At 28.7% G+C, this 14,303-nt stretch overlaps 3 protein-coding genes across 4 annotated transcripts; 2 read left to right on the top strand and 1 right to left on the bottom strand.

Moving 5' to 3' along the window:
- Window positions 1–697: 697 nt before the first annotated feature.
- Window positions 698–6,518, bottom strand: LOC118069040 (fibroblast growth factor receptor substrate 2). 2 transcript variants are annotated; one of them, XM_035086868.1, is made up of 5 exons: window positions 5,832–6,518; window positions 5,081–5,429; window positions 4,661–4,980; window positions 4,191–4,582; window positions 698–4,115 (listed from the first exon to the last, which is right to left on the bottom strand). In XM_035086868.1, the coding sequence occupies exons 3-5, from the start codon at window positions 4,967–4,969 to the stop codon at window positions 3,365–3,367; spliced, it is 1,452 nt and encodes a 483-aa protein (XP_034942759.1). In that variant the 5' UTR covers window positions 4,970–4,980; window positions 5,081–5,429; window positions 5,832–6,518; the 3' UTR covers window positions 698–3,364. The 2 variants fall into 2 exon arrangements, with proteins under 2 accessions (XP_034942759.1, XP_034942758.1); XM_035086867.1 differs by having other exon boundaries at window positions 5,081–6,518.
- A 545-nt stretch (window positions 6,519–7,063) lies between these two features.
- LOC118069026 (reticulocyte-binding protein 2 homolog a-like) lies at window positions 7,064–10,519 on the top strand. Its single transcript, XM_035086839.1, has 4 exons — window positions 7,064–7,431; window positions 7,539–7,963; window positions 8,039–9,983; window positions 10,059–10,519. Exons 2-4 carry the CDS (start codon window positions 7,550–7,552, stop codon window positions 10,247–10,249), a joined length of 2,550 nt encoding a protein of 849 aa, XP_034942730.1. The 5' UTR covers window positions 7,064–7,431; window positions 7,539–7,549; the 3' UTR covers window positions 10,250–10,519.
- Window positions 10,520–10,976: 457 nt separating this feature from the next.
- On the top strand, window positions 10,977–14,235 carry 26-29-p (C1 family peptidase 26-29-p). Its single transcript, XM_035086821.1, has 9 exons — window positions 10,977–11,275; window positions 11,823–11,873; window positions 11,959–12,111; window positions 12,175–12,347; window positions 12,428–12,689; window positions 12,749–12,941; window positions 13,013–13,233; window positions 13,316–13,738; window positions 13,828–14,235. Exons 2-9 carry the CDS (start codon window positions 11,834–11,836, stop codon window positions 14,013–14,015), a joined length of 1,653 nt encoding a protein of 550 aa, XP_034942712.1. The 5' UTR covers window positions 10,977–11,275; window positions 11,823–11,833; the 3' UTR covers window positions 14,016–14,235.
- Window positions 14,236–14,303: the final 68 nt, after the last annotated feature.

Genomic DNA, 14,303 nt, shown 5'->3' with positions numbered 1-14,303 from the left:
TCCATATATTTTATTATGCATGGGTTGAAAGGATATACAAATGAACAAAGTGATATTTTTAGTTGATTATATACAGTTATGTATAAAATAATTTTATACGATATTTGTATTATTAAAATATTATATGGCATTGTCTATGATATTCTCCAGAATAATCGTTGCATAATAGTATCATCTAATTGATACATATAATTTTTGTGTTTTTTAATGCTTATAATTGTTTTCTTACTTAACTACATTATATATAATATTAGTACGTATGACAAATAACTATTGAATTATAATTTTTGTTTTATTTGCATTTTTTCTATTAACTGTGAGAAAATTTCTTTTCATAGAAAAATAAAACTTGTCCTTCGTATTCTAACTATGTAAATATATAGAAATTTTCTTTACATAATCACTGTTATTTGATCCATATTTGTTTTTTTTTTTATCTTTATAATTTATCGATGATGTCATATTTTTTTTTTGTCATTTTTGTGTTTTTACAATACGCATTATATATTTCACAATAACAATAATTCAATTAAAACCTCAATTCAAGTAAAAATATTTATAATGATAATTTGAATAAACGTTGCAATTTTTTTCTGATGAATCAACTTAATAAAAACTTACATATTTTTATTATCAATATAATTAATTTGAGAATAATATAAATTTGTAAATTTAAAACAATCAACTATTAATTAATTTGTTCATTGAACTGCAAAAAGAATTAAATATATCATTTATACATCTATATCTCGTATATTTTTACAATAATGATGTATTATTGTTATCATTATTATTATATTACTTGTGGCAAATGACATTTCACAGCCATTGGATACAGTTACTGCATATTCTGCAGATTTGTTCAATAAAAAATATATTACGCCACACATATTTACAAATTCTTAAAATTACTGTACGATAATGTACTCAAAGTCATTTTTATTATTCTTTAAGTTTTTTGTTTATTCAATTATCTTCGCTTTTTTTCCAATAAAGCTGACTATTGTATGTAACTCTACTTCCTAAAACACTTTAGAGACAAGTCCTTTTAATCCAATTTATAATCATATTGTGCATTTAAAATTTTAAGTTGAATAGGTCGTTAGTTCAGTTGTTTCTAATTAATTACTGAAATCTATTACATACCTATATCATAATCTTACAATTCAAAAGGCAGCCAGACTAGTATTTATTATGATGTCATAATAATACTGCCATTCCTGTGAAATGCTTCACATTCAAGTGTTATTTTTTCTTTTTTTTTTTTGTATGATTCATCAATATAATAGATTAATATAAATGTCTTTCCTGTGTGTTATTTTTAAACTTTGATAAAAATTTTTGTTTCTATAACCTGATAGTATTCTAGCTTTTATATCAATCTAAATTTGAAGTAATTCATTATTTACGATATCATTTTTATTTAATTATTTATTTCAACACTTGGCTTCTAGATGTATGAGACAGATGACACATTTATTAACAAAATCATTTGTTAAGTGTAGCTGAATCATCGTTTCCTATTTTTTTGACACAATGGAATTATTTTTAATTATTTCAACCAAAAGAGATTTGAATAACAATTTATAAATCCAAATGATACAATATCATATATATGATATCATTGGAATTTTAAATAATTAATTTTTCAATACATTAAATATTTAATTAAAATTTAAGAAAATTAAAAATAATTGTTTTAAATAACATAGTAACTCGAATTCAGTAATGTCATGGAAATTTGTGCTCGTAAATATTGTTTTGACTTAATTATCTTCAGCTGATTATAAATCTCAATTTGTAGGCTTTCTACTTTTCATCATCTTAATACTTCAAAATAAAAAATATTCTACCAAATTAGAATATTTGGAATTTGTATGTCAATTTTCTAAATTTAGAATTCACTTAAAAAAAAATTCACATATTAAATTAAGATGATAAAAAGTTTCAAGTAACATATATTCCATAGTAATATGAAATACAGGCTAAACTCTAGTATATAATTTTATACGAGAAAACTTTTTTCACATTCTCTGATTAACAATAAATATTTCCTGTGTAAGACATATCAAATTTCATATGGAATCATTTATTTTCAGTTCAAAATTTGGCATTCTTTGCATATCAAATCTAAAAGTTTTACTCTATTATTTTTTAATTTATTTGTTCGAATGTTATATTAATGTGCTTAGCATCAAGCTTAAGAGCAAAAACAAATGAATTATCAAGATTGATGCTATTCACGATAAAGCTCTTAAAAAGGTGTATTTTTTTACATATTCTTAAAAATCTTACAACCTTCATTCTAATATCTACTTAAATATATCAATTAAACTGTAATGAATTTCTCTAATTTCTCCATGATTACAAACATATCTAATATAGAAGCTATCAATTATTGAGTAGGTATAAATACTCATTTAAATCCAGAGTGTGACTCAATTTGTCATTTTTAATTACACACTATAAACTTCATAAACAGGCCTTATGGATATATTGTAACTTTTCCATTCTCAATGAGATAAACAAGTTTTATGTAAGGTTTTATAAACAATTTTAAAATTCTATTTTCATTCTACCTACTTTATCACTTTACTTTGTGAAAGTTGAAGAAAATGCCATCAGTTTTCATTATTTCAAAATTTCTACTTATTTGCAAATAAATGTATCATTAAAAATCATTTACCTATTGATATATTAATAATCTTTGGTTTTTTGTGTTTATTAACATAAATTTTTATTTTGATAACATCTCTTCAACTTATTTTGTACAAGATATCTTCAAAAGACCCATAAAATTGAAAGAAAAATTAAATAATCGTTAAAAGTTTGCTTTATAAGCATGAAAATTAAATTTTCAAATCACATTAATTAATAAATATAATTTAAAATATATTCTTTTATGATAAGATCAATTTTTAACTATCATTAAATATTTAAATATTTTTATAACTGAGTTAAACTCTAAGAACATAATCAGTATTATACCCATCAACGAATTCCATTCCAATAAATTTAACTTCTAGCTATCTATTTTTTGGCATTTTTTCATACAAATGTAATGAATATAGTGAAGAGTCAAAATTAGAAAGCATCGTGATTTTCGATCTAGGCTTTTGTACAGAGATTCTTATTTACTTATGTGATCTCTATCACATTTACTAGAAACATAACTTTCATAAAGTGAGATCTTTTTTACATTATTTAATATTATAATGTGTTTTACAATAATACCTCTCAATAAGATCATTATGTTATCATTGAAATTTTATAAATCTCATGAAAGAATGGATGTATATAAAAAACATAATGTTATAGAAAATGTGCGTTAATTATATAAAAAAATGGTATATAAAACATGAAATTACTCACTTATGGAAGAGCTCTGCCTCGAAGGGGTACTTAAATCGTTGATAGTTGAATTATGTCTCGTTTTTCTCGATCCTTCATTGTCGTTAACGACATTTGGATTGGCGGAATGAGACAGTGCAGCCGTTTTATTAAAATCTATTGTTGCATAACCTTTTTGGGGTTTATCAGGTGAATCCGGAGGAGACGGCAATGAATTAGCATTATCAGGTGTTAACGTCACTGAAATGTTATTTTTGTCTAGATCCAGCACAGCGTAATTGACTTCTCTTGTAACTTCTGCAGGTAGAGCTACTGGCAGTACTACTGGCTTTTCAGTACTTGCGGAAGTTGCTGCAATTTTCGTACGCAAATTATCAAGTTCTTTTGGTTCAAGGTTAGCGTAACAATGTCGAGAACTATCATCCCAGTCTGGTGGAAGAGATGGTGATACAATTGGTAATGTCGACACTCGTGTGCGTATATTATTTGAGCATTCTAATAAATTTTCTTGACTGAGGTTAACGTTCACATAGGCATGTCCTGAATTGTCTGTCTCATATTTATCTTCTTTTAATGGTGTAGACACAGAAATACTATGGGAAGGCGAAAGTGGACTAGGATCATTACTCAAATCCACATTCATGTATGGAGTCATCGTTAAAGGCGATGGTTTATTGTGATTGTGGATGTCTTGGTTGTTCAGCATACCAATTGTTTCAGATGCAAATCCACTACTCGATGTTGTACTACTTATTGTATAAGATCTGAGTATAAACAAGTTAATTTTAATCATAAATGATAAATAATAAATTTTGCGAATAATTAATCAAATAAAGTACCTTTGGATTGTTCTCCGCAAGCTCTTGTTATTATTGTGCTCCATTTCTGTAGCCATAGTTGACAAAATATCTTCGTTGACATATAATGCGGACGGATGGGGCTGTGGAGCGGGTGGTGGCGGTGGCAGCATCACAGGTGGTGGAGATGGTGAACTTATAGTACCTTGTGGTGATATAGGTCCACTGCTACTACCTACACTACCTAATCTACTGGTTCCATTTTGCTGACTATGAGAAAATCTAGCATTAACTCGACTATTAGCCCAAAGTGGTGTTGGATCAAGGTAATTCGGTTCACTCTGTATTGTTGTTAATCGCGTGATTGTTGGACCAGAATGTGATGGTATTGAAAGATCTCGTGATATTGCATCTTCTCCACTATTGTTGCATTCCTAATAAAAAGCAGAATAAATCAATATCGCATTATATCATCTATTTCAAGGTTGAATAAAATAACAATAATCTATTACTTGAATATTTGTTTGCACGAGATTGAAAAGTTGGTCAGCTCTTCGACATTTAAAAGCAAAAATTCCTGGACCAGTGGAGCATCTTCTTCCTGACTCGAAACTAAAAATTTCAGAATCATATCCATATCTTCTTAAACATCTAAGTGGCCATTTGACTGGTTGCTTGCTTCTTGGATAAAGTACAATGTCTGACTCAGTTACTTCTAGTCTACCAGGGGTAATAAGATTACCCAAGTCATCAACATTCATTACTTGGAATATATTTGGATGGAGATCATTAATATCTGCCCGACTATTAACGCAACCCATTCTTCTTTAATCTAAAAGAGAAAAAACACAATGGAACATGTTTAAAGAACTTGGAATACACTTAATTTAAATAAATTAGATGATTTAATTGAAAATATCACTTATACATACCAAATACGACATATCCAAAATATGATAATCAATCGAAGATAAAAATATCTTTTGAGACAATCAATGTATACTACATTGTCCAAAATCTATTAATAAAATTAACAGTATTGTTTTTAAAGGACGTTTTTGCTATTCTTCTTCTAAATTAGGCCGTTAATATGACGTATTACAATCAGTAACACATTATACGATGATCATTGCACATCACAAAAAATCTTGAAATTATTAAAATATTAAAACAACATTAGAATTCTAATGTTGTAAATTTGTGTTTTAAATTATTTTTAAATTTGTTTAATTTAATTTCCAAATTTTACTAACATCTGACCAATTTAAGCTCTTCAGTTACCTGAATAAGAAAACAAACTACTTCTTCAGTCGTAGAATTAATTTATGGAGTAATAATAGAAGAAAAGACAGAGTAACACATAAATTTAGTATTTAACGTTCACTGGCATCTGTGATATGCATTTTATACAATATTCAGAGTAGCATGTAATAATTGAACACACATACATATATGCTTACAATCTAATTTATTCTTTATATACATAGATCAGAGAGAAAAGCCACCCTTTCTATATCTATAGACAAACAAACACTAAAATATATGTTATGGACCACACACAGGCTACTGGTATTTACATGCATTCATTTGTTTCTCTATCTTTGTTTTGAAGGGCTTTCTTTCTTTATCTGTACAGTTTAAGCTAAAATTCACTTGAATTGGAGTAATTGGTTCGAATATTACTCTTATCAGTTTGTAACACACATAAAAACAAGAAATTTATCAGTAAAATTTTTCTCTCATAAACCAAAATAAACTCACGAAATAACGTTACTTTAGTTATATGAATTTTTAAATTATTATATTGACAAAATTTTTTACCATTACTGTACACTCAGCTACATTAATATGCCTTTCCTATACCATAAGAGCAATTACCGACCGCGGTAATGATTCTTTTTTACATCAAGTTTCCAATCTTGAATTTTCTACAGTACCGGTCATAAATGCTGTTTAATTTTTTAAAGGTTATACATGTGATTTTCCTATACCGTCTTATAGAAAATCACACAGCATTTATGTCCGGTACTGTAAGCTTAGACGGAATTGAAAAGATTATAAAATTTAATAATCACGGTTTGATCGATAGCATTATATTAATATTAAATGATCCAGCAATTGCATCTGTCAGAGATAATTACATAAAATGTAGCGAAATGAGATGCAATGAGTCGATAAAAGATGATGAATATAAATTTCTCGATCAAGTAATAAAGGAGATATAGATGTCTAGCGAAGAGAAAAAAAATTAAAGCAAATAATAGACATTTGGGAAGATTTTATCAAGGAAAATCAATTCTATCTGGCTGATAAATTATTAGACCAGCAATCCTATAATTCTAAAGAACGACATTATCTTAAGAGTCTCATAAATCATAAAAGAATTTATGAATTTTTTGAACAAGAAAAAAAATATGATTTAATATATAAATATTGGAATTGGCAAGATGACATATAGGGAGAGAAAAAAAATCTAAGAACAAACTTAACAATAACAATTTTTCAATCAAAATAAACTTCCCATTATTAATTGTTTATAACAAATTGACATTGCTTTAAACAATATGTAATTATTAAAAGTCCTATCTCTTCATAAACAACATTGTTTTGTCGATAATATCCAAGTCCATGTGATGTGGAATTCAAGGCATTAATGAACACGAGTGTACTGATCCATTTTTATAAATTTTCATTTGCAATTTCTACTTAATCGCGAATTTCATTCACCTGTGTTCCTATATCCAAAATACTTAGAATTTAATTCTACACCTTGGTTAATCGGACAGGGAATAAGTTCAGAATCACCCTATATATCCGGCTTCGCTATAAATTACCGGACACCCTGTACATTCAGAAAATATCACTAGTGCCCTCTAGATTAAAATGTTGTCAGTGCTGCCAAACATAATTTGAACTTGAAAGACGTTACTTGTCAGCCATTAAAGTGCAGATGTTGTATTTATCTAAGTTTCAGGTCTCAACAAGTTCAGCGCGCATTTTTTTTTATTTTTTTCATTATACTAAATAATTTCTTTAGCCACCTCGTTTGTTTAATTATTAAGTTTTTTTTATTCTGAAAAAGTGCTAACTTTGTAAGTGTTAATAGGTATTTAAAATTATTAATTATTTTACATACTTTTTAAAGTCATAGTGAGAGGTTAAAAATGTGTATGGTGGTATAGCGTCTAATGTATATAATTAATTGTTTCAAAAGTGCTTTATTATCGATAAATCTTTAATACTGATATTAATAAACTAATAATATCTAATTTTTTTAGTAAATGTAAGTTTTTTTCATAATTATTCAAAGTTGCTTGTAAGCTGGTTATTTTGGAGGCATTTAAGTAATTTTTTGAAAACTTAATCTAATAAATTCGTATAATTTTGTAGAAATATTAATCATGGATTCTGCGACTAAAAAAGCAGTTAAAGATATGGTTCTGACAAATCTAACAAGTTTTGAAGAATTGTACAAAAAAGAAATTGAATTGGCAAACGAACGTTATGAGAAAAAAACTGAAATATTAAAAAATTTATTCCAACAAATATATACTCCCAAATCAGGATGTTTGATGCCAAAAACTCCAAAAGTTACACGAAAGCGTATTCAAACTATTCCGGAAGATGAAATCGTTACTGAATCAATTGTTAAAAATATACAGAATAGTAGTAATGATGCAGAGTCAGAGGACGAACTACCTACTCGATCTAAACGAGGGGCTTCTATAAAAGCATCACAAAAGATAAAAAGTCAACAGACTTTAACATTAAATTCAAAATTACGTAGGCCAAAAAATTCTGAAGAGATTGCAACGGTAAGTATGTTTATATAAATATTCATAAATTTATAATTGAGATAGTTATTCACTGTTCTGATAATTAATTTACAGTCTCAGACATCTCGAACTCGTCCAATGAAACGAATTAAAACGTCTTCGAGTGAATCAGACGAGGATATTGGTCGAAAACCTGCAAAGCAAAATAAAACAGGAGAGAGTTTAATACGTACTTCGAAAGTGGTTATAAAAGAAGAACCAATGTCATGTACAGAACACGAAGATGAAGTGGAGCCAGTTGTTACAAAAAAGAGTAGTTTAACAAAAGAAACAAGTTTACCAAGACAATTAAGTCTTAGATCGTCTAAACAATTATCTAATCAGAAAAATACGCCAGAAGAGTCGAATGTAATTGAAGAAACACTTATTGAAAATGATACTATGATCACAGAACCATCTATGTATGAAGATGCACTTGGTAAACCAAATATTGCGAATTCAACAATGATTCCCAATACAACTGTTACAATTGATAAGAAAATAATGAATGCTACGGTAGTATTAAGTAAGATGAATGAAACAGTAACGATAAGTAGAAATTCATCTCAAAATCATAAGAAATTATCTAATGAAGCAATTCCCTCGGTATTACAATCTAAAGCACAGCTACACCATAAAATGTCGGCTTTGAAAACAACTTTGGTTACTCCACAATTTAATGAACTTATAACAGATGATGAATCATCTGACTCAACTGATGAATTTGGTAGATTGAAACAATCAATAATAAAATCGTCACATGATAAAACTCCAGTAAATCAAAAACCCAAACACAACTTCACTAGTGACACAGATGATGAAGCAATTTCATCGCCTGAAGAACCCCGTTCGAAGTTACAACTTAAATACACAAAACATTTAAAGCCTAAACAAAATGCATTATTTAGCCCTTATGCAAAAGAATCAGTGAAAAAACGAGTTGAAGCTTTTGAGAAAGCTGTAATTGATACTCCAAATGATAAGAATGAAACAGTACGACTTACAAGAACCAAAACTCGAGCAATGGCAAAAAATAATACAGATGCACCAAAAACACCTAGTGTTTCTACCATATTAGCAAGAAAATCATTAAGTAAAGCTAAAAAAATAATTAGAGAAAAGGAACAAAGAGATCATGATGCCGAAAAAGAAAATAATTTAATGAATACAGCACAAAAACTTAAAGTTCTTAAGAACGATAAAGTAGCACAAAAGCAACAGCTGCGGACTACTCCAATAAGTAAATCTCGTCTTAAAACACCTATGTCCGTAAATCGTATTCCTCAAACGCCGTCTAACAATCACTTACTTCCACCATCTAAAGCTGCTACTACATCCCGAACTCACAATAATATTTCATCCACTGAAGTGATGAGTGCATCTAAACCTATTAGTAAATCAAGTTCAACGGACTCTTTGGTTGAAAAACGCCATAAAGTTTCAATGGAAGAAGATGCACGAAGGAAAAAAGAAGAAGCCTTGAAAGCACAAACAGAAGAAAAACGACGAAAACGAGAAGAAAAGGAACAAAAAATAAAATTAGCTCGAGAGGCAAGAGAAAAATTGGAGCAAGAGAAAAGACTCAAACTAGAGAGAGAAAAGGAAGAGAAAGCTCGCCAGGCCCTGATTATGCAGGAGAAAATGCGTGAGGAGGTAGAAAAGAAGAAAATTGCTCAGAATCAAAGAGCTATGGAGAAAGAGGAAAGGAGGAAACGAGAAGAACAATTGAAATTACAGCGTATTCAAGAACAAGAGGAGCTAGAACGAAGATTGGCTGAACAAAAACGACGAGAACAAGAAACGGAACGGCGTCGGCAAGCTGAAGCACGAGCTCAACAGTTGGCTGCTGCTGAGGCAGCTAAGCTTAAACTACAATTCCAAGCTAAAGTCAAACAAATGCAATTGAAACAACAGGAGGCTGAAATGCAGGGTCCATTATCTTATAAAATTGATAGTGAACCTGATGATGAATCAGACAGTGAAAGTAGACCGAAATATACCATTCCATTTTGGGCAAAAGGTAAGTTCATTATTTATTAATGTTTCTATTTCATTATTATGATATTATTAATGTTTCAATATTTATTCGATATAGCGGAATGTCGCAAAGCTCAATTGGAAATGCAACCTTATATACCATCCAATGTTATAATGAAATTTTTCGGTGTCAAGAAAACTACACCGAATTTAGCTGAAATATTTGTTGGGATTGAAAAAAAACGGCTAGTAAGAACATCAAGCGCTGTATGGAAAACTCCACCACGTTTTTCCATGATGGAGGATTAATTAAATATATTTTAATCATTTGATCGTTGAGAGTACTTTTATCTGTTATAATTATTTATTAAATTTAAACAAATGTCATATTAATTCATTTGTCACATTAATTCAACAAAGTAAATTGTATTTTCATGGATTATCTTGCTTACCATACTCTGATTAGATTGTATTTTAATAAGAGAATTTATACCTTAATAATAAGATTATCAATAATTATATCGATAACAATTTGAAAGATGCATGTGGGAATATTTTAGTGTGAATTGTTGTAAACTTTATGTTTAAAATAAGTATAATTTTTTTTAGTATAATCCAAATATTTTTTTTATCATTATTTGAAATGTTTATTAAAAAAAAATAATGAGAATTAATTGACATGTTTATATTCATATGTGTATTCAGCTGATAAACATGAAAAGTTATATTAGTTGAAGTTTTAATCTAATTTTTTTTAAAGATTTTAGAATAAAATCATCATTATTCGAAATGTTGTTACTTTATAATTTTTTATTAAAACGATTCATTAGAATTCCTTTTTACCTGTTAATGTAACATTTAAATCAAACTTTAAATTCAATTAGTCATTAGATTTCCGTTCTCTTTTCTTAGAATAAGCTGATATGCTTTATCTATCTAACAATACACCCGCATACATACATACCTATGTATACATTTAGTTACTTTGTTCACCAAGCACATAGTTTTGGTGCGACATCTGGATATCCCTACCATGAAATATCATCATAGACAAACACGAGTGAATAGTTCACTGTTCTAAACGCGTTTTGTGGATGTTCATTGTTCATCGATCATTGTCAGGGTTATCATTATCAATTTTTATGTTGCCAAACCAATAAATTTTTATTGTTGTTATTATTGATAATAAAAAATCGGTGATTATGTAGTGCTGGTACATTATCAGTAAATATTATTATCGCTTGTATTTCAACGAAAGTTAAACATTCACTATTCAACATTTCTAAATAAATAGCACGTACCTAAAGATCTTTGTTAGTCTTCACGATCAGTGAGGTGAGTTATTTGTTGTTGTCCATCATTCACAGTCCCATTAATATTTATTACATTACACTAAATAATGCCGTAATAAATTGAATTTTTTCATTTAAAGTATAAATAATTGGCAATTTTTTTAATTGTGAAGTGTATACATAAGTTTAGTTATTGACATACTCCACAATTTATCATACAATGATGGTCTAATAATGTTTGTTTCAAGTATTTAAATGTTGTTTTTGTTATTTTTGAATAATATAATTAATTTATGAACAATATAAAATTATTATTATTGGTTGATACTTGTTGAGTATAAAAATAATATAATATAAATAAAAGTAATTATTCATGTGAGTAACTTGAGAAAGAAAATGAAGATAAAACATTCTACGTCTTACATTTGAGATTTTACATCTAAAATATTTTTAGCTGTGTAATCATTTCTGGCTAGAACTTATAACTATAAACAAGCGGTCAAGCATGCAGAATATCGCGGTTAAGCACATTATTATCTGTCATTGTGATAGTCTATAAATATTTAATAATACTACGTGATTTTCCACAGAAAAAACTATCATGTTTTACTCTGCAATAATACTTAGTGTTTTATTCGTGGGTATGTATTCAAAGTTCTTTAATATTTAATTTTATGATCAATGGGAAAAATGCAATATCTGTGAATTTTATGAATTTTTATTTAGGAATTTCTGGAGGTCCTTCTCTTAAAGCTCCTACATTCAGTAAACATTATGTTGCCAAAGGAACTTTGATTATTCCTTATGCTGAAATTAAAGAACCTTTTTATGTTTATTATGATGAAGAAGCTGGATCCAGTCGAATTGATTACTACGGAGGTATTTATTATATTGAATTTTACCTGATAAATTGATAATATAATTGGAAAATATTTATTTTAGATATGGTGAAGACTTTTCAACTTGGCTCTAATGGAAGATATGGTTCTAGTATAAAAATTGCTCCAATTACAACTGAATCTGAAACAAATAAACTCACATGTTTGAAAGTTGATGGAGATGGGGAAATGCAAGTAAAACCTCAATCGATTCTCCCGGATACACATGAAATGGAGGTTGTTATTATGATCAATATTTTGTTTTTTATAGTTTAAATGATATTTTTAATTTTTATTGACATTAATGATATTTATAGTGTATTGGAGAAGAAATGATAAATGGAAACTTATGTGAAAAATGGCGCCTTGTTGATAAAATTGGAGAAAAAACCAATAAATACACTTTATGGATTAGATATGAGAAATCTGCAGTTTCAGATGCCAAAGTGCCTATACCAGTAAGATATGAAATGAAAGGATTTAACTCACTTTTAGGATCTCACTATGATCATTATTATCTAGAATACGACTGGTATTCTGATGAAAAACCAAGTGCAGATGTTTTCGCTGTTGTCGATAGTAAGTATAAGAATTAATAATATTATGTTAACAAATATTAACACAATAAATTTTTTCAGATATGACATGTACTAGTTTCCCTGGACCTGGTATTAAACATCTTATCACCTTTAACCCAATGCGCGAATTTATCAACAATGATGATAGACACGTTGAAGTAGAGTTTGATCACTTCAAAAAAAATCACAATGTAAAATATCCTGTGGGTAAAGAAGAACATGCTCGAAAAGAAATATTTAGACAGAATTTAAGGTAAGAGTCAAAGAGAGAAATACGATTATTCATGGTTTTTACAAATAATCAATTTTTCACGATATGGTTAGGTACATTCACTCGACAAATCGTGCAAATCGTGGTTATACACTAGCTGTAAATCACCTTGCTGATCGTAAAGACGAAGAACTCCAATATCTCCGTGGAAAAAAATACTCGCATGTATCTTACAATGGTGGTGATGCTTTTCCTTATGATTCTGATGAAGAAGTAAAAAAAGTTCCAGATAGTATGGACTGGAGACTTTTTGGAGCAGTGACTCCAGTAAAAGGTAATTTACTGCTCCAAAAAAAAATTCATACAATAAATAATATTCACTAATACAATAATAAAAAATAAATATAATTATTTAGATCAATCTGTTTGTGGATCTTGTTGGAGTTTTGGAACAACAGGAGCAGTAGAGGGTGCTTATTTTATGAAATATCATACACTGGTTCGATTATCTCAGCAAGCGCTCATTGATTGCTCCTGGGGATACGGTAATAACGGATGCGATGGTGGAGAAGATTTCCGATCATATCAATGGATTATGAAACATGGGGGACTACCCACTGAAGAAGATTATGGTGGTTATCTTGGACAAGATGGATATTGTCATGCTGACAATGTGACACTAACTGCAAAAATGTCAGGCTTTGTTAATGTTACTTCGAATGATCCCAATGCACTGAAGGTTGCTATTGCCAAACACGGACCGGTCTCTGTCGCAATAGATGCGTCCCACAAAACATTTTCCTTCTACGCTAATGGCGTTTATTATGATTCCTCATGTGGTAAGTCTTTACGAGAGTAAAAATATAACAAGAAAGAATGTAAAAAAGATCTTCAGATGATCAACTAAATTTATGGTATCAATTTTCAGGTAATAGGATAGATCAACTAGATCATGCTGTCTTAGCAGTTGGATATGGTAAATTAAATGGTCAAGATTACTGGCTAGTTAAAAATTCATGGTCAAACTATTGGGGAAATGATGGTTATATTCTAATGGCTCAGAAGAACAATAATTGTGGTGTTATGACTACACCAACATATGTCATAGCTGCTTAAAAAACTGTGATGAATAAAAAAGTATAAATCGTCTCTCTATATTTTTAAAAATGTAGATAAGTGTTGATAATAATTATAAAATAATTTTTTTATTCGACGATTAATTTAAATATACTTTTCTAGCCTACACACAACTCGTTGTTTACGATACAGTGTCAATAATCAAGCTCTGTATAAGAATAATAATAAAAATTGGAATAAAATTAATTTTTAAGATTTATTATTATTTTCTTCTTTTAATTGTACTGTAGCCACAATTAAAATTTAATTTTGCACTTAAATTTTATT

Source organism: Chelonus insularis, unplaced genomic scaffold (genome assembly GCF_013357705.1).
Source record: "Chelonus insularis isolate UGA/USDA-ARS -01 unplaced genomic scaffold, ASM1335770v1 contig_404_pilon, whole genome shotgun sequence".
Lineage (NCBI taxonomy): Eukaryota > Metazoa > Arthropoda > Insecta > Hymenoptera > Braconidae > Chelonus > Chelonus insularis.
This window is presented reverse-complemented; position numbering and strand designations above follow the sequence as displayed.